A 19,728-nucleotide genomic window follows, 5' to 3' on the forward strand; every position below is an offset into this window, starting at 1 on the left:
CTTTCTCTCTCTCCCTCTATAATGATAATAATGAATGGTATAGTGAAAAGAGGAAATTGGCACAAATTTGGAGAGAGAGGGGTTGGAAAAGTATATATATTTTTTCCTTTGCAAACTATATTTTGGTTTGAAATTCGACAAAAATATTCTTCAGTTTATTGTTTAATTATCAATATTGCCATCCAGTCTCTTGAAGAAGAATTTTTCGAACGAAACGGTTTCATTCGGAAGAATTTTCAGATCTTATTTTGTTCGGTCGGGAGACCCTTCCAAAGCTGTTTCGTTCGGTAGGGTATGTTTCGTCTTGGAAATTCTTCCGGATGGAATTGTTTCGTACGGAAGAGACTCTTTTGTCCGGGAAAACATGCATCGACGTGGAAAATCTATTCGGTGAAAAGTATATTTTGTAAATATTAGAAGTTTATAAAGATATTCTTGGTAGAACATTGGCAGAACAAACCGGTGCACCGTGTCTCCGAATCTAAAAAAATGATTCTATCACAAAAATTTACTGTAGACAAACCTTACTTTAGGGTCGAAATCGAACCCGTGATCTTTATTTTGATTCGGTTCGACGATTTAATTTTTTGGTTTTAGAAAATTATAATCGGTTCGGTTTTTATATCAGATTTGATTAAGTTATATTATTCGGTTTAGATCAATTCAATTATCCGATTACTAACTAAATTGCCCTTTCAGGTCTGATGTGCTCTCAATGATAAACCGGTTTTTCCTGCATACCAGACCGGCCGGTATTGAACTGGGATGGAGCTTTTTAACTCGGCGTTCTCGACCGGTTCACCGGTATAGTTTTGTTCCGTTCTCAAAATTCTAATGGCCAAAAACCCTGGTCCGGAGTAGTCTGCCGCCACGCCATCTCCTTTCTCGGTGGCAGCTTCCGATCGAATCGAGCAACAGTCCTAGACGGAGAAATCGTCGAAACCTCCGACCCTTCAGATTCTTGTATCATTTCTGGGCTTTTTATTCTTCGTTGCTTTCTCGGCTACCAAACAGGCGATGAAGGCTGCAATTTTGCATCTCTGCTCGTCTCAACCAAGAACTGGTGTTTTGCATCTATCAGGTTTCAAAACCCATACAGAATCCCAGTTTATGGATCTATGAAATCCCCAACAATGACATTCGATTTCTCGTTCAGTTGGCATCTGAAATGAGATTGCAGCACATGTTCCTTCGTTCAGTCGCTCAGTTCTCTTCCAAGCCGCCATGGATTCATCGCTCCTGCAGCTCAGGAAACACAGACTTTAGTATTTCTGGTGAAGTCGTCAGTATCCTAGCTAAGGCGAAACCGATAGAACCCGCTTTGGAGCCGCTTGTACCGTTTCTCTCGCCGAAAATCATCGCATCGGTGATCAAAGAACAGCGAAATCGGCAACTGGGTTTCCGTTTCTTTATCTGGGCGTCGAAGAAAGAGCGTCTCCGAAGCCGAGAATCCCTGAGTTTGGTCATCGACATGCTTTCTGGAGAGGACGGGTGCGATCTGTACTGGCAGACATTGGAGGAGCTAAAAAATGGCGGCGTTTCAGTCAATTCGTATTGTTTCTTCGTCCTGATCTCGGCTTATTCCAAGATGGGCATGACAGAAAAGGCCGTGGAGTCGTTCGGAAGGATGAAGGAATTCGATTGCAGACCCGATGTCTTCACGTACAATGCGATTCTGCGGGTGCTGAAGCAAAAGAAGGTTTTTTTGTTAGCTTTAGCTGTATACAACGACATGCTCAAGTGTAATTGTTCCCCAAATCTGTTCACATTTAGTATCATGATGGACATTTTGCGCAAGGGAAGTATGATGGATGATGCGCTCAAAATGTTCGACGAAATGACCCACAGAGGTATTTTGCCAAATAGGGTTATCTATACCATTGTCTTTCAAGGCTTGTGTCAGATAAAAAGAGCTGATGAAGCTCATAAGCTGTTCCATAAGATGAAAGAGGAGGAGGGTTCTTCCCCGGATTCCGTGGCTCACAATGCTCTGCTCGATGGCTTCTGCAAATTAGGTAAGATGGACGAGGCGTTTGAACTGTTACAGATGTTTGAGAAAGATGGTTTTGTGCTTGACCTACGAGGGCATAGCAGTTTGATTGATGGGCTATTCAGAGCTAAGCGATACGCTGAGGCATATTCCTTGTACAAAAAGATGCTCGAGAAGAATATCAAACCCGACGTTGTTTTGTACACGATATTGATTCAAGGATTATCCAAAGCCGGGCAGGCTAAGGATGCATTGGAGATGTTACATGAGATGCCAAGAAGAGGCATTGTCCCGGATACATATTGCTATAACGCTGTTATAAAGGGTCTCTGTGAAGTTGGTCTCTTGGAGGCGGCTCGGTCCCTTAAGCTCGAGATCTCGGAAAACGACTGCTTCCCCGATGCTTGCACTTACACAATTCTCATTTGCAGTATGTGCAGGAATGGGCTGGATAGCAAAGCTGAGGAAATTTTCAACGAGATGGAGCAGAAAGGTTGTCACCCTTCAGTTTTCACGTTCAATGCTCTGATAGACGGGTTGTGCAAGTCCAGAAAGCTAAATAAAGCTCTACGTTTGTTCCATAAAATGGAGGTGGAGGTCGGGAAACATCCGTCATTGTTTCTCCGGCTTTCGTATGGTGGCAACTTGGGTCATGACCGTTCCAGCATAAACAGCATGGTGGAACAATATTGCGAATCTGGTTTGATCCTCAAGGCATACAGGATCCTGGAGCAGCTAGCCGAGACCAGGAATCCCGACATTGTAACTTACAACATTCTGATAAATGAGTACTGCAAGTCCGGCAATATAGACGGAGCCCTCAAGCTGATTCAGGAGCTCAAAGGAAAAGGGTTGTTCCCCGATAGTGTCACTTACGGAACTCTCATCAATGGCCTTCAGAGAGTTGGAAGAGAAGAAGATGCTTTTGTGTTATTCCATAAGAACAGCGGTATTATACAGAGTCCCGAGATTTACAGGTCGCTCATGACATGGTCGTGCCGGAGGAAGAAGATTTCGGTGGCTTTTAATCTCTGGTTGAAGTACCTAAGGGAAACAACTAGGGTGGACGATGAAGAAGTGAAAGAGATTGAGCAATGTTTCGAGGAAGGGGACTTGGAGAAAGCGGCGAAAGGGTTGATCCGTTTGGATATCGGACTAAAGGAGTTGGGTTTAGGACCTTACACAATATGGCTGATCGGGTTATGCCAATCCGGGAAGTTCAAAGAGGCGATGGAAGTATTCTCTTTTTTGAGGGAGAGGAAGATCATTGTCACGGCCCCGAGCTGTGTCAAGTTGATTCATGGCCTCTGCAAAAGAGGCGAGCTTGACACTGCAGTAGAAGTGTTCTCATACACTCTAGAGAATGGATTCAAGCTAATGCCCAGAGTATGTGATTACCTCCTCAGGTCTCTCCTACTCTGTGAAGACAAAAAGGAGTTGGCTTTTGAACTAATGAACAGAATGAGAGTAGCAGGTTATGATGTGAAGTCGATGATCCGAGCTAGGACCAGGCAGGTTTGGCTCGATTGTAGGGGTAAGAGGGTCAAGTCACATGCCTCGTATGGTCATGAGGACACGGCGGAAATGGAGAATGCATCGCCCGGATAAGGTAGGTCCTCGGATTGAGACAAAAGGGTTTGCAGGACTTGCCTCCATTGACGGGTCGGGGTCAAGAAAATGACTAGCAGAGAAGGAGATTTCGAAATGCTGTTCATGTCATTTGGTAAAGAAGACAGGGAATCCCCAACCGAAGAGGATGATTGTTGTTAACTGAGGCTCCATGGGAAGAGATCAAAGCCGAGCAGGGAGATGTAATGTAACACAGGTGTGGTGATGGTGATGATTATGAAGATTAAGTGTTGCAGGTGCAGGACCTTTTTTTGTACACTAAATTTGTTCTGTTCTGTGAGATGATTCCTTTTTTTTTTCTTTTGGGTGTTCTTGAGAATAATAATTGAAAGAGGAGATGATGATGATGATGATGATGATGATAAATCTCTACAGAAATAAAGTCCTCGCTGATTATTCATGTGAGATTTTCTTTATGTTGCTTTCGACTTTTATTAACACATTTTGCTGCATATTTTCTTTGATTAGGACATTCAAACGGCTGTTTCGAATATGACACGTGGCACCTCGAGGTGTCGGCTCAGTATCTGGCCGGATATTCCCGCTGGCGAAGCTAATATAAATGATGACGTCATTTTCCGGCGTGTGGGTGAAAATTAGTTGCTTTGCTCCGCAGCTCATGTTTATTTCGGTAATTAATAACTCACGAATCCAAATTTTCACTAGATCTCAATTAAAACCTCCATTGGGTTCCAATATTTCCAGATAATTTATTTCAAGATCTAATTAGCGTTGATATCTAATTACATTACATCATTCTTCTTGAGACTCCTAATTAGTTCGGTCAATTTAAGCCTTCAGCGTCAAAAAGGTAAAAAGGGCTTTGAAATTGGGCCAGGTCCGTCTGACGTGGCATATCCAAGCGTCGCTTTTGGGCTTTCCCAACCGATCGGCACTACACGACAAATCGTTCACATGTCAACGTTCATTCAAATCATTGGGATGCGGGCCTGGGCTCGGATCCAGTACGATCGTCTCCACGTCCGTGCCAACGAATACAATATGAAACATTTTATATTCTCAGCCTTTTGAAAATCTAAATTTTTTTTAAAAATTAAGATAAATAAGCAAAATTACTTTTTTTGGGACTTTAACATGATGATCAGGAGATAACACAGACGTAATTTTTTTCCATATAAAAAACATTAACAGGAGATACTTTCGTTATTTCCTTTGTTGTAACAATGCCCATAAATAACGATCTTCACGATAGTTACGATGGGCCGTGGCTCACCTGATCTAGCCCTAAATATTTTATACCAGCAGCAGCCATCGGCATCTATTTATATTCCTCAAAATCTCTGCATATTAAAAAAGAGGTGCAATTACAAAAGGAAGAAACTCTGCGGACATTTTCTGGGAATCTTCTCATTTCTTGGTACACCTACTCCCAGACGTCACAGCCGACGGGGTTTTAGGGTTTTCGAGTCTCTTGTCCTGTTTTTGTTGGTCCAGATAGTCGTCACGACGCTGGAAGCAATACCTCGATTTCTGGCCGATAGCGGCCGCCGACCTCATTACTCTACACACATCTTCCAAACCTTTTTTTTTCTCTGACTATTGAATTCATAAAAATTGTCTTTACGTTAACCTATATAAAACTATTTTTAAAAATGTATACTATGAAAATATATAATAAATTGAACGTAAACATCATTTGAATACAATTATAAATGAGAATGTTATTGGAAATCAAATATTTTTCATAAAAGATAAATTCAATCGAAAATAGAATATGCATTTTTACTTACTTGAGATGATATATAAAAATATTTAAATAATTCGAATAAAATTTCTTAGATTATTTGGCCCAGTAGTATAACCTAATATTAATATCCCTCGTGGAAGTGAATGTTTAAATATTTTGGAACTAATTTATGTCAACCATGAATTAGAAAGTGTCTAAAAAGTAAATGAAGTATTTGGCGTGAAATAAACGGGAGGTGACCGCCATGGACCGACCATTATGGGTTTGAACGTTAGAAAATCATTTTCTAAACCGCCGCCGCCGTCGCCGCCGCGCCTCGTGTGGACTTCTTCTCTTCGCCGTCTTCTGATCATTTCAAGGTATGACGATGCTTCGTCTCGTCGGTGTTTGAATGCTTGCCTTAGCTTATCGTCTTTCGCTTTGTTCTGGTTTCGGTTCGCTCTGGATTTTGTTGCGTTTTGATCCGCTTGGATTTTGTTTTCATGCGTCGTCTTCGATTTGTTCGTCAATGGAGTTGGTCGGAGATGTCTCTTCTTTATCTTTGGCATGAGTTTTGTGACACAAGCTCTCTGTGCTGTCGCTGAAATGCTGAGTTTGAATGGTGTAATGGTGGCATGAGTTTATCGAGGGAGTCGTTAAGATTTTGAATCTGTGTTTGCTAGATGATATTTATCTGTCATATGTGGCGATGATCTTAGAGATGATAGTCACCGTTTGATTGTGAAGGGAATTGTACGTCTAGAGACTTGTCAGGATCATTTTTTTTGTTTATAGGGTGACTACGTTGTCTGTTTTATTTGAGAATTGTTTTTTCAGGCTTCTATTGTTCGTCTGGATTTGAGACGAGGAATTACCGCCCTTGGATTCTAAATTATTTGTAAAAACGTCTTAAGAAAATTTTGTTGTTTCCTCAACTTTTCAGGTGTCATCATGCCTTGGGTTCAATCGTAATCTTACCTCATCAAGCTTCTCTGTTGCAGCTGCTTCTGTTGGATCATCTTCAACTCTGCAGTTCAGTGACAAACAAATTCTGTAATACATGCTAATTATTTATTACTCTTGTTGCTTCAGTTCTGAAGAGGGTTTTATGTGTCTTTTGCAGAAAATGCAATTTAAGAAGTATGCAACCCATCAAGGCCACTGCCACAGAAGTTCCACCTGCAGTTCAGAGTAAGAGCAAAGTCTTATATAAATCTTAATTGTGGTATTTGGTGTTGTGTGCTTATCCAGCGTGAATTGATTGACTTGATTAGGGTCGGGTAGCAGCGGAAAGACAAAGATTGGGATCAATGGTATGTATTTTTATCCTCTCACACAGTAGGTGGATTCACTGTGTCGTCAAAAACCAAGCCATATATGTCTATGCATCTGTTCCTTCTGATAATATCAGTCTTGTACATTTTGTTCTCTTACAGAAGTTTGCTTGCTGTATGTACCGCAGGTTTTGGTCGGATTGGAAGGTTGGTCCTTCGTATTGCAACCTCCAGGGATGATATTGATGTTGTAGCAGTTAATGACCCATTCATTGATGCCAAGTACATGGTAAGAATGTGTTCTAGCTGGTGTCTGTCTCTGCCCAATATTGCTAGTTGTTAATATGATGTGTAGTCAAGTTTGAGTAAAGGGTGTTTATACTCTGATCTTTATCCGATGGTTCTTGTTTGTAGCCACTTTCTCAACTCCTTAACCTGGTTCAATTAGAAGCGACCATGAATCAAGCATGAGATGCTTTTTCTTCTGTCTATGGCCATATGACATTCGATTATCAAGCTTGGCACATATCTTTTCTTCTTCTTTTGTAGGCTTACATGCTTAAATATGATTCTACTCATGGAGTTTTCAAGGGAACCATCAAAGTAATGGATGACTCTACTTTGGAGATCAATGGGAAGAATGTGAAAATTGTCAGTAAAAGGTATTGCCTCAAATTGTCTACTCCTTTATCTTTCCATTACCATATCAAACTACAAATTACATGGCATTTTGGCTTGTGTTGCTTTGAGAACAAAATTGTCTATATACCGAACCTAACATCTAGTTGATTCTAACTCAGGGACCCAGCTGAGATCCCATGGGCTGATCTTGGAGCTGAGTATGTTGTCGAATCTTCTGGGGTTTTTACAACCATGACAAAGGCTTCAGCACATTTGAAGGTATGCACTTCAATTCCCCGCTTCTATACATTTGAGTCTGAACTTGATTCTTGGATACAGATTGCATATATCTGTTTAATTTTGTGTTTTTTTGCAGGGTGGTGCTAAGAAAGTGGTCATTTCTGCCCCTTCAGCTGACGCGCCCATGTTCGTGGTAGGTGTGAATGAGAAGACATACCAGCCAAACATGGATATAGTTTCCAATGCAAGCTGTACCACCAATTGTCTTGCACCTCTTGCCAAGGTTTGTAACATGCAAAATAATCTTGTATCTCGTGTATGAAAATTTTGCCATTATGTCACTCCTTGTTAATTTCTTAGCTATGGCAAAATAATCTGATTCCTCCTCTTTACTTGCTTATGGCAGGTGGTGCATGAGGAATTCGGTATTCTTGAAGGTTTGATGACAACTGTCCATGCAACTACAGGTCTCTTCTCCCTCGTTTATCTTTCTTTTTCACTGCATATCATTGGATTTGTAACACTGAATATTCTGTTTTCTCTGTATTGTTTCCCTATATTCAGCTACACAGAAAACTGTGGATGGTCCATCAATGAAGGACTGGAGAGGAGGCCGTGGTGCTAGTCAAAACATCATCCCTAGCTCAACTGGTGCTGCAAAGGTATATATAATGGCCTGAGTTGCCTCGGGTATTAAATGTGGAATCATAATCTCAGCCTTGATTTGGTGTCGACAAATAGGCTGTCGGTAAGGTTCTTCCGGAACTCAACGGAAAACTTACGGGAATGGCTTTCCGTGTCCCAACACCCAATGTGTCTGTCGTGGATTTAACTTGTCGACTTGAGAAGGGCGCCTCTTATGAAGACGTTAAGGCGGCCATAAAGTAAGCTTTTGCTCCAACTGGCTAACCTCGCCTTCGTTCCATTATTCATCCCCTGAAGTTTTAACATATAATCGAACTTAACTACGCCGGCGGTGGATGTGTTTGTTTAGGTTTGCCTCAGAAGGGCCACTGAGGGGTATTCTCGGGTACACAGACGAGGATGTTGTGTCCAATGATTTCGTCGGTGATTCAAGGTCTCTTTCTATATCATGTAGTCTCCAACTGTAAGAATGTATTATAATAGGTCTTTAATGCGACCTTGTGAATAATAATAATGATGCAGGTCAAGTATATTCGATGCCAAGGCTGGAATTGGATTGAGCAAATCCTTCATGAAGCTTGTCTCTTGGTACGACAACGAATGGGGTTACAGGTACAGACCGTCCCAATCTCTCTCCATCTTTTTGCAGTGTCCGAGAATGTGCTTATGCAATGATTCTCGTTGCTAATGAAAATATCTCGTCTGCTTTTGTTTTGCAGTAACCGAGTGCTTGACCTCATAGAGCACATGGCGTTGGTAGCTGCGAGCCGCTGAAACTCCGTCAGAGGCGCTGGTTATTGCCACAGAAGCCGACAAGCTCTCTGCCTGGCCATAAATATAAAATACCGTATGAGGTTTGTTCGGGTTTCTTTAGGTGGTAGCTTTTTTGGTTTGGTGTTTTGAGTAATGGGTTTCTTGCTCCTGGTATGGGATCTATCTATAGATATGTAGACATGGTTAAATACCATGCGACTTCTCTCAATAATGGAAAAGAATTTGTTGTACTAAAGTCTAAAACGGGTAAAAGGAACAAAAAACATAAGCCCAGACTTGGTGGAAGAAATTTTGTTTTGATATTTTCTTTTTATTATTTTGATTTATTGTTAGATTTCGGTTTTTTTTTTCCGCATCTTATATATATATATATATCGGAAGCAAGGGAATCTTAATCCTTGTCATGTGGATGGATTGGTATCAAAATTGGATATCCAATTTACAGATTAAATGGGGTATTAGATTTCTTGGATGTTGAGTTCCTGAAACGCTCAATTGGAGGAGAGGTTAGCAGCTTATCTCTTTTAGTGTGTGACCTCTGCTCTAGGTCTCGAACCATTGGGTTTAGTAAAGCCCAGGCCCAATCTGACGACCCATTTACAGATAATAAAACTGCCCTTACAGAATGAGACGGCCTCATTTTGGTATTTTTCGGGTCTGCTTCGGCCGAGGCACTAGGGTTTTTTTTTTTTGTATTTGTTTCTAACATCAACCCCCTTCCACTATTTAATCCTCCGCTTCTTCACTCCCTCTCCTCTCGGCTTCTCCTGCTTCTCTCGTAAATTAGTTTGTTCGTCTTTCTTCCATTTACATTCTTTTATCTCTTGCAGATTTTTGTTTTTTATAGATCGTGGCCAGTGATGCGTGTAATTTGTCCGTACCATCTGAGATTTTCACATCTCGTTGATGTATACTTCGTTACCTTTAGTTCCTGAGGCCCTCCTGCAATCTCCGATCTTACTCCGTTTGTTTTTGTTATATCGATTTGATTCTGGTTTCGTTTTTCCCCAGATTCGTTTCTTTTCTGCGAAATTTTTGTTGTTGTAGAATTCCCGGGGCTGTGATGATTTTTGCAAGAAGATCATCAAACCATGAGAGGTTCTGTGCTCGCTGATGCATAAATAATTCTCTACCTGACCCCTTAGATCGATATTCTCCTCTTTTTTTTCCCCTTGGTGGTTGTCTGTTTTTTTCGGGGATTACAGTGTTCATCGTTGGAAGGCAATAAATTAGAGTCTCTGATGCGCTTAGAATCAATAGCGTTTTCAGCGCTGTACGTTGCCGACATCAATGAGGGATGAGATTCTGGCACTTGGGCTCTTCTTCAGTCCTTTGTGCATTCAGATTCCCTTACACTTGATCTTTTCTGGGTTTATAATTTTTCCTGTAATCGGATCGATTATGATTAACTTATCTAGTCTATCTTCACATTTGATAAGCTAACTGAATCTACAGAAGATGAAATGGGGTACGATGGATTTGTCTGTAGACAGATTTAATGGTATCGAACTCTAATATATGTTAATAAAATGAACAACTCGGTGTATGTATGCCGAGTCCGAGACCACGATATCGTGGGTGATATTGAATTTGAGATTAAATAATCTCATTTCATGGTGACATTTATTGTTGGTCCGATGTGTTCTCACAGTTTTATCTGTTTATCTTGCCATTGTCGAGATCGTGTCTTGGTAGAATGTATGTTCTATAGATAACTATTTCATAATTTGACCCAACATTTGGTAGCCAGTTGAGAGGTGACAATCATCATCGAGATCATGGGTTTCGATTCCACTAGTGGAGAGGATGTAATTTCTGGATTAAAATGGTCCATATACAAAAGTTGGTCCCTAGAATGGATGTAGTCGGGTCGAAGGTCGGGAACCATCCTCGTTATTTAAAAAAAAAATATTTCATAATTTATTTATTTTTATAGAATTTGGAATATTATCAAAGGAATAAAAATAAAATAAAGATTAACAGGATAATATTTTGTATTTTGACTATATAAATTTATTACATCTTTATTTGTTAATTACTAAATGAAAAAGAAAACATAGCAAAGTTTGTATGTTTGTAATTTTTTCTTTATATTATTATTATTTGTTCGTAACCGTGCCGTTTTAAACATGTCGTTTATAATCTTATTTTGCTAAAATCGAATCAAACCGTTCTAAAATTGAATCGAACCGATTTAAATTATATAATTGTTCGTTTTATTTTTTTTATAATCCAATAAATCGAACTCGAAATAACATAATTCAAAATCGAACTGAAATTTGAAATAGTCACTACAGTTTGTATTTTTAGAAATAAAAATATACAAAGAAACATTCTAATATTTTTTTTAGTAGAAAATTTGAGTTCATCCAACTCGGATTTTTTGGACTTCCGTAATACCCTCATTTGGTAATTAGGATATAAAGGACATTTATAATTCACATAATAAAAGACATTAATAGTCTAAAGAAAAATAAAAAATAAAAATAAAAAAGGATAAGTTTAAAACCACTAATTTAATGAAGAGCATGTTTGCCTCACAAACTCGCGTCCCTCTCCAGACATTCTCCTCCTCTTCTTCGCCATGGAAAACTAAGGGAGCCAAAAAAGAGAGAGAGAGAGAGAGAGGAAAAGCTTCGAATCCAACTGCGCAATTGGTTATGGCGTTTCTTCTGCCAAATCTATCTCCTCCCCTTCTTCTCCAGACCGGAAAACCCCTCAAAGAAAAACCCATATTCAATCAACCTCCATCATCTTCTTCGTCGTCGTCTTCATCCACTTGCCTCGATTTTGATGTGGAAAGCTTCTCTGTACTCTCTCTCTCTAGCGTTCAGGCTCCTCCTCCTCTTCAAGCCGCGCAGGTTAGCACGAAGCCCAGTGCGCAGGATAAGTACCACCATAGCAGAGACGAGTTCTACGTTAACCTTGGAGTCGCTGTACGGACGCTCCGCGAGGATTTGCCTTTGATCTTCACCAAGGATCTCAATTACGACATCTACAGGTGTTTCTCTCATCTCAGCATCTCCTGTTTTTTTTTTTTTCCTGTTTGTTTCCATTGGAAAATTCAGTTTCTGTAGACAAAGGTTGCTCCTCCTTGGATTTTCCCTTCTGTTCTGTCGAATCTTAGGAATCCATCATCTGGGCATTGCTTTTTCTTGGTTTTCCTGCCATATCTGTTTGTTTCTCGGGAAAATTCTGGACCTTTCATCCTTAAACGATGTGTCTTTCAACGTGTTTTGTACTTACTTCTTAGGGATGACATAACATTTGCGGATCCACTGAACACATTCACGGGGATTGAGAACTACAAGTTGATCTTCTGGGCACTTAGATTTCATGGGAGGGTATTGTTCAGAGAGATTTCCCTGGAGATATTGAGAGTGTGGCAACCATCAGAGAACATGATCCTCATAAGGTGGAACCTGAGGGGTATCCCTAGGGTTCCATGGGAGGCAAAAGGGGAGTTTCAAGGCACTTCCCGTTACAAGCTCGATCGAAATGGCAAAATTTACGAGCACAGAGTCGATAACTTGGTCCTCAACTTCCCTCAACAGCTCAAACCTGCAGTCTCTGTTTTGGATTTGGTGGTCACCTCCCCCGCAAGCCCCAATCCTACATTCTTATTCGGCCCCGTGGACACATACTCGTCTTCGTGGGTTGAGTTCTATCAGGAAGTTAGACAGACATTGGACCGGAGAAGCAGTATGCCTTTGCAAGACAGTTTAGTCGCATGCTCGTAGCTGCTGGATTGGGTTGCAACACACCTCAACGCACTTTAGGTATATATATGTATGTATATAGTAGTGTTTTGGTGAAGGTGGTTATATATACATATATACAGGCAGGCAAACGGGTTGAGTAGATGTGGTTGAACTAGCGGGTAGAAACTTGTATATGCATGTGCAACTGGATCTTTCAAGATCATATAAGGTGTGACACCTGAGAGTATACAAGCACATTTTGGTTTCTCTACGTTCTTCAGTACTTGTGATGGAAAGATCAGACTACTAGAATAACATATACTGTTGAGATAAAGCCAGGAATCTGTACATAATCAGTGTGGGTGATGATGCATAAGAGCATGTAGTTCACGAGTTCAGATGCTAATTGAAACACCCCACATGAAAACCACACACATACCTCAAAGCGGAATCATAAGCCTAAGTGTTTTCGTCTTTTGGCATGGGGGAAATGCCACAAGGGAAAAAACCAAAAGTAAAAGATCCTATGTTAATGTCTCTGCCCTGCAAAGTTTGAAGATTAGATGAAGAAGGTTCCACAGTTTGATGGAGTCTATGTATGACTTGAAAACACGCATACCTTTCTTGGACTCTGGCCTCCATAGCTGGTGGGGGGGTTATATCTACAGGTAACAAAACACTTTTCGTGCGGTCAGAGTTGAGAGAGCTTATCCAATGGTTTCAAGACCGCAACGTTAAAACGATCAGGATTCATGTACTTCTCATATGTCACCCTCAGTTTTCCTGTTTTTGCAGCTTTATGGGACCTTAAGATCATTTCAGCGCAATCCCTGCACGAAGAGATTTGCTAAGTTGGTTGATTGAATTGTAGGACGGATATTAGAATTCAATCCAAGAATTACCTCATTTCAGGGACGTCGTAGCGTGCGTGTTTGATTAGTAGTGGAGTCCAAGATGGAGCCATGCGCAAGGTGCACCGTGCCACGTAGATGGCCGAGGCACATAACATCGACGGCTTGTATTTCAGAGCATCGTACTCGACCAGGCTCAACTCTATCAGGTAGAAGGCGAGTTGTTCAAGCTGATAGGAAAAGAAAAACAATATTCAGGTTCTGCTAACAAAATGTCTACTACTGGGGTTGGCATTTTGGTTCCGTTATACAAAACCTCCATCCGTTAGTCGAATCCGCACCTAATCCGATATAAAATACGAGCATGTATGATTCATCTAAGATCGAAAAAACAAACCCGAAACCGAACGCAAAGTGAATATAAACATGATTGAAAAACGGTAAATTTGTTTGGAACATAAACTCTTTTATCAACAAAAACCGAACGTGCAACCGAATAATAAATTTTCTAAAACCAGGAAACTAAATTAAAAAACCCAAACCCAAACCGAAAACCGAAATACCTCTGCTACATAAAAAGTCGAGTTGCTGCATTATGTAGGTATAACTAATCTTATGTTCATAAGTTACGTACCTTTTGGTTTGACTGAGCAGCCTTGAGGAACCTTAACATGAAAACGTAGGAAGTGGGTGCATTCAATCGAAACTTTAACTGTTTAAGCATAATCCTCTCCTGAAAAAAAAAAAGAAGTAAGAAGACCCAATAGTTAGGCAACCAACGCAGATAAGTAGTATGATTAAACGGAAGAAGCGGCGGTACCATTCCCAAGATTTGTTCTCTGGTGTAGGATTCTGCTGATATGCCGATTAAATCTTTAATCTGAAACAAAAACGGAAGAAGATACCATATTTAGCAATCTGTTCAAAAACTCTACGGAACCAATAATATGTTTGGGTTACCCTTGGATGCCAGAAGTCTTCATATTTTGATGCAAGCAAGAGTGCGGTAAGACCAATCAACTGCATTTCGGTTTTCTTTATCGGAACTTGGGAGAGGTAACGATCTAACAAGTTCACTGTGAGGTAGAGAGTCTCTGCCATTAGATCAAACTTGAAATGCACCTGAAACCATGCACACAAGTAACAGTGAGATCTAGTACACAAGATTAGCAAAGAGAAACTGTGAGAAGGGAAAATACAAAAAGAAGACCGTAAAGGCTAACTTTCCATCAGTTCACTCACTTCAACTAGCCAGTTGATCAAAACTCCACGCATGTGCGGAGTTATCTCTGACTGAATAGCCATGTAATTTCCTAAAGGTGGGTTTTGCGCCTGGAACAGAAGAATAGTTTAGGTAGGCAAAAGCACAGAATCAATTTGCAAAACTATTTGAAGCCAAATGCAAACCCCGCAAAAGGAAATGCAAGGCCATAAATATAACGTTTCAATCACCTCTGCGACCCAATAAAATTGATAGATGTCATCTACATATTCTGCAACTTCCAACTGATTGGATTCATCATCAATTTTTGGAAGTTTTTGGTTTGCCGAATTATGGCCGTCTTCCCCAGTGTCCTGCAAGAAAGCTTCTGTACTTAGCATGACTAAAGAAAAAAAAGAGGGGGACAAGGTAAGAGAGCACAAGCTAGTTGAGTCAAACCTTTGATCTTGTCACCAGTAATGATGTGAAAGACCTTCTCCGCTTTGATTTTGGCCTCACTGTAACATCCTGAGTACTAGTAGCTGAACATTCCAACTGAGTATTTTCTACAGGAGCTTCCAGTTCAACCTTCTCAGGTACTTTCTCATGATGTGAGGACCCCGAAACTGCTTCCTTGGAAGAGAGTGAAGATATGGATCTTGATTTACTTCTAACCACCAAACATTTGGGCTTCTTTTGAGACTGTGAGGTCTGGAGCGTGGTCTTCACAGCCATTTGGATCTTTGATGAAAGAAAGAGGTTGATGATTGATCACTTTCATAATAAACACTAATCAAAAATTTTACTCACTAAATGTTCCGGTGCGAAATGATAGGAAATGAAATATGAAACTGAAGCCTGGGAATGACAATAACACATCACAAAACCAAACTGCTAGATTAAGCAGAGCACTAATGATGGTCAATGCAAGAAAAAAATTATCACCAAATTTCATCACAAATGGCTTTAGTGGGAAAGAACCGAATTTCTCAGGATTTGGTATGTTCTAGAGAGCAGCTGCCATGGTGCACTTGCATATGGAATAGAAAAAAAATTTAAAAACCGAAAAAGAAACTTGATACTCGATGCCATATGGTCCGAATTAACTAGAAGCTGACTAAGAGGGACAAAAAACAGGAAAATACCATGGTAGATTTTCTTTGTATAGGATGAACAATATTTTTTCGGCGGCTGTTTCCACACCTAGGCAACAGAAAATATTGAAGTTTAGCAGTGTGAACTCCAGAACGGTGACATGTACTCAAGTTAAAACCATGAGAAAACATTCAGAAGCTATCTACAAGTGGTTAAGCACCTAGTATATTTCATGCCAAAATGAAAGTCATGTACCAATCTAAATAAGGCCCTCATTCAAATTGCAGGAAGAACATACAAAATTACATTGATAATGCAAATGGAAACTGTGAACTTGACCAAAGTCAATGGCTTGCAACCAAAGTTTCATAAATAAACAGAAACAAGTATATCTTTTACTTACGATTGTACGAAACCATCACTAGTCCGATTCTTTAAAAGATTGCTTCTGGCACTGCTCCCTTGAGGGATAACTTTCTTGCTGACTTTGCTGGCTGAAAGGAAACAATTGCATTCTAATCAGAAACTGTGATATTTAGGACTCAGTTTTAGCATACATCTTTTTGTTAAACAACAAAAGAAAAAAATCACATATCCTCCAGACCTTCACACAGCCCTTTAGCTTCAAAGCTTGAACGATTGTCCTGCGCAACAGACATTCAACGTGAGCGCAGGTAGGAACCACATCCAAGGAAGACAAATATACCAAAGCATTATTGTTATGACATTTCAGAGATGCAAGCACAATGACAACAACCTTCTTTAGACTGCTCTTGTTTGTCAGGCTTGTCCTCTTTAAGCTTGGAAAGGATTTCCTTCAAGGAGAAAGCAATTCAATAGAAGGTCTAGAAAGTAATCACAACAGATAGATAGAACAATGTTTGAGGTAACCCTAATCTAACAGGAATACGAAATTTTTCCGCTGTGCTGAATGTACAAATTGTGTTACTTGATCTACGTGCCTTCATAATGACAAAAATGTCAGCATGAAAGGAAATCTTTTCTACTACATATTTACATAAGTGATAGTGCTAACAGGCATGAGAATGACACACATATACCTTGTTGCATCGGTAGCAGATGCAAGGCTCAGATTCTTGCTTTTGATCAATTGATGACTTCTATCCCCAGCCTCTGGAGTATCGATAACAGTAAATACGAGCTGACGTCCAAGAGATGCAACAAAATGTAGAAAAATCTTATATTTAGAAAGTCACCTGTCCTATAGATTTGTCTGTCACCAAATACCTGAGTTGGCTTTCCCCTCACTTTTCCCTATATCACAAGCAAAAATAAATATAAGACTTAGTTATTTATTGAATGATGATGTAATTATTCTATATAACAAGTAGGCCGAATATTCTGCATGATAGTCTAAAGCTTTATTGACGAGAGTCCGAGACTTTCAAAATCTTGCTTCAGTTCACATGTCGACAATTTTATAAATAGACGAACTCAGTTATCTGCTTTTAAAGCCCCAAAGACACCCTTCATTAGAGTATTCAGATTGATCTTCTAATTTCAAAATCTTGGTTAACTTCAAAGAATATAGTGTTAGGACAGCAAGTTCTGAGAGAAGGGCAATTGTACCTCAGTAGATTTTCTTGATGAAGTATCCTGAACTTTGAAAGAACCCACTGACATCCTACAGTTGGAAAGAAGAGTTAACATGGCATCATTAGTTGCAATAATCAGTATACTTACTAAGGACACCAGGAATCATCTTGTTGCAATATCCTGTCTAGTGGTCACAAACAACAAAGACAGACCATGAATTATCCTTTTAACTGGGGCATCAAAATTATCAACTATCGGTCTAAGAGATTATGCCCTATAATCCAGGAACTAGCACAGAGAGAGAGAGAGAGAGAGAGAGAGAGAGAGAGAGAGAGAGAGAGAGAGAGAAAGAGAAAGAGAAGGTAAATGGGCTATCCAGTGACAACTAGAACCAAGAAAAAACTAAGGCTCCAGCTCTAAGTCTGTTTAGTCAGATGAATATGCATAATGCTAAGGATTATTTTATCAAAAATCAGGAGTGTAAGCTACTACAGTTTTATTAAATCTATAGCAGCAGCTAAAAGATACTGCTCACCTTTGCAAAATTGCACTTTTAACCCGCTTATGCTTCCTGCATTGTTACAGATGTATTAAAAGATTTACAAGGACGAATCAGTATATGAAAATTCTAACTAGGAAACTATGCTAACTATTTACTGCATATATCAAGACAGTTGACAAATGATCCTCAGGTGGAGAACTAGAAATATGCAAAGTTCGTTACTCTACTCCTAACTGAAGTTATGACAGGGAAGAAAAAGGCTGAAGAGAAATAGTAAGCAAATATACATCGTAATGCTGTCACCAAGGGCTTTACTCCTTGAAGTGTTACTAGCGACGTTACTCAAATCCGCCAACGCTTTTCTTCTCACCTTAGTATCTTCTGGAAAGGAATACAAAATTTTATGTAAACATTCCAAACCCAGCCTGAAATCCAATGAAAATCTATATTTTCTTTGTGCAACATGAAAATCTCAGTCTTAGTCTTACCAGAGCTGTCACAGTGGCTTTTTCCTTTGACCTTAATTCCATGAATTTCCTTCTTTTTCATCAACCAAAGATAAGTACATTTAAAAACTAAAGAACTGAATTAGCAATCAAGGCTCAAGAAATGAGAAAAAAGCTAAGGTAGTGACCTTCATATTTTTGGTGCTGGAAGTTGACCCAGTGCTAGTTCTCACAGATTTCCTCCTACTCCTAGGCGAAGAGAAAGATTAACAGTTCATGAAATGATCAACGGGAGATAATCATACCACCTAGAGTCAAGGACCTAATAATTTTATGATAAAATGGGGTAAAGATAGATAATTGCCCTAAGGATTGATGAGAAATATTTCCTTACAATGGATTAATCAACGGTCAAAATCATAAAAAAGAAGTGCAAGCACCAAATCCCACAGGTGTTTTGAGCCCACAAAACTACTAATTTTTTTTCGCAAGTTCTGAAAAACAATGTTACAAACCTCACAGGGATGCCACTTTTCTGGGCAGTTACCCTGCATGAATAATGCACAATGATTATGAGATAAACCAAAAAGGAAATATTAGAAAACCGAGACAGGTACACACTTACATTGAACACGCCTGGTCAGTTTTCTCACAATCAGAGTAAACTCTAAAACTTCTTGTATGCGCTGTTCCAGTGTTAGGTATTTTAAGAAATATCCAAAGGGCAAGATATTGTTAAACATGGCAACATGATCGACAAATGGAGGAAAATGCTCTTACCATGATTATCTTGAGTCATGCGAGGTGCCTATAAAGAGAGAAATCCAGAATAAAGGAAACACGATCAACAAATGGAGAAGCAAAACATATCGCATTCAAATAATTTATTATCCATTATCCTAATTTCAGTTTTCTCTATTTCATCTTCCATCCATTTCTAAAGGCCATATCAATCAATAACACAAGACAACTACTCCGTATCAACAGATCTGAGGCGTGTATTCCATTATCAAAGCACCAAAAAATGAAGAAGCGGAAACCCTAATCTTCTGTATACGTGCGTGATTCAAAATCTTTAAACTTAAATTCTTCATGTAGATCGAGCAAGAGAATTCGATGCAGACCAGAATCCAGAAGATTATGGGCGTATAGGTACTCACTCAACTCCCATCTGACATGAATAAAAACCCTAACTCTTGGGAAGACTCGAAAGAAGAAAGATAAAGAACAACTTCCAACTTCTCGGTAAAATCATGTACCCATGGTACGATACGTACTCACGTCCTTGAAGAAATTAGGGCTTCCTCAGAAAATTACCTTCCCGAACGCCATTTCTTCGAATCTTCCTCCTTCGGATCAAAACCAGTATTCGGTCTTCAAAGAGAGAGAGAGAGATGTGAGAGGAAAATTACCGTTGCGATCTTCCAAAAGCTAAGACAGAGAGGCCGCTCCTTGGGTATTTGAAATTGGGAGCGTAAATTTACAATTATAACCCCTAGTTTCCAATTGATTTTT

The 19,728-nt window shown here is 39.7% G+C and overlaps 4 protein-coding genes across 9 annotated transcripts; 3 read left to right on the forward strand and 1 right to left on the reverse strand.

The window, feature by feature from the left end:
* The first annotated feature begins 753 nt into the window (after positions 1–753).
* Positions 754–4,325, forward strand: LOC104808133 (pentatricopeptide repeat-containing protein At1g79540). Its single transcript, XM_019201971.1, has 2 exons — positions 754–3,855; positions 4,088–4,325. Exon 1 carries the CDS (start codon positions 1,169–1,171, stop codon positions 3,596–3,598), a length of 2,430 nt encoding a protein of 809 aa, XP_019057516.1. The 5' UTR covers positions 754–1,168; the 3' UTR covers positions 3,599–3,855; positions 4,088–4,325.
* Positions 4,326–5,609: 1,284 nt separating this feature from the next.
* LOC104808134 (glyceraldehyde-3-phosphate dehydrogenase GAPCP2, chloroplastic) lies at positions 5,610–9,162 on the forward strand. Its single transcript, XM_010533695.1, has 14 exons — positions 5,610–5,686; positions 6,250–6,338; positions 6,430–6,497; positions 6,581–6,619; positions 6,769–6,869; positions 7,130–7,242; positions 7,381–7,480; positions 7,578–7,724; positions 7,848–7,908; positions 8,006–8,103; positions 8,183–8,325; positions 8,436–8,519; positions 8,609–8,698; positions 8,806–9,162. The coding sequence occupies exons 3-14, from the start codon at positions 6,449–6,451 to the stop codon at positions 8,858–8,860; spliced, it is 1,080 nt and encodes a 359-aa protein (XP_010531997.1). The 5' UTR covers positions 5,610–5,686; positions 6,250–6,338; positions 6,430–6,448; the 3' UTR covers positions 8,861–9,162.
* Positions 9,163–11,383: 2,221 nt separating this feature from the next.
* LOC104808135 lies at positions 11,384–12,828 on the forward strand. The gene is made up of 2 exons (XM_010533696.2): positions 11,384–11,861; positions 12,114–12,828. The coding sequence occupies exons 1-2, from the start codon at positions 11,389–11,391 to the stop codon at positions 12,598–12,600; spliced, it is 960 nt and encodes a 319-aa protein (XP_010531998.1). The 5' UTR covers positions 11,384–11,388; the 3' UTR covers positions 12,601–12,828.
* A 57-nt stretch (positions 12,829–12,885) lies between these two features.
* On the reverse strand, positions 12,886–19,668 carry LOC104808136 (putative cyclin-B3-1). Of its 6 annotated transcripts, none has more exons than XR_002023976.1 (24): positions 19,531–19,668; positions 18,994–19,021; positions 18,839–18,899; positions 18,729–18,761; positions 18,402–18,456; positions 18,256–18,304; positions 18,055–18,148; positions 17,801–17,836; positions 17,299–17,353; positions 16,926–16,983; positions 16,770–16,842; positions 16,466–16,523; positions 16,313–16,352; positions 16,112–16,202; positions 15,759–15,816; positions 15,073–15,354; positions 14,865–14,987; positions 14,655–14,744; positions 14,373–14,534; positions 14,233–14,292; positions 14,047–14,145; positions 13,464–13,642; positions 13,181–13,391; positions 12,886–13,104 (listed from the first exon to the last, which is right to left on the reverse strand). XR_002023976.1 is itself a non-coding variant. In XM_010533698.2 (23 exons), the coding sequence occupies exons 1-23, from the start codon at positions 19,543–19,545 to the stop codon at positions 13,253–13,255; spliced, it is 1,947 nt and encodes a 648-aa protein (XP_010532000.1). In that variant the 5' UTR covers positions 19,546–19,667; the 3' UTR covers positions 12,886–13,252. The 6 variants fall into 6 exon arrangements, 1 of the variants encoding a protein (XP_010532000.1); XR_002023974.1 differs by having other exon boundaries at positions 18,055–18,145; positions 18,256–18,307; positions 18,402–18,462; XR_002023975.1 differs by having other exon boundaries at positions 18,256–18,307; positions 19,531–19,667.
* Between the last annotated feature and the right edge of the window lie 60 nt (positions 19,669–19,728).

The sequence above is a fragment of the Tarenaya hassleriana genome, unplaced genomic scaffold, assembly GCF_000463585.1.
Source record: "Tarenaya hassleriana unplaced genomic scaffold, ASM46358v1 Cleome14, whole genome shotgun sequence".
Taxonomy (NCBI): Eukaryota; Viridiplantae; Streptophyta; class Magnoliopsida; order Brassicales; family Cleomaceae; genus Tarenaya; species Tarenaya hassleriana.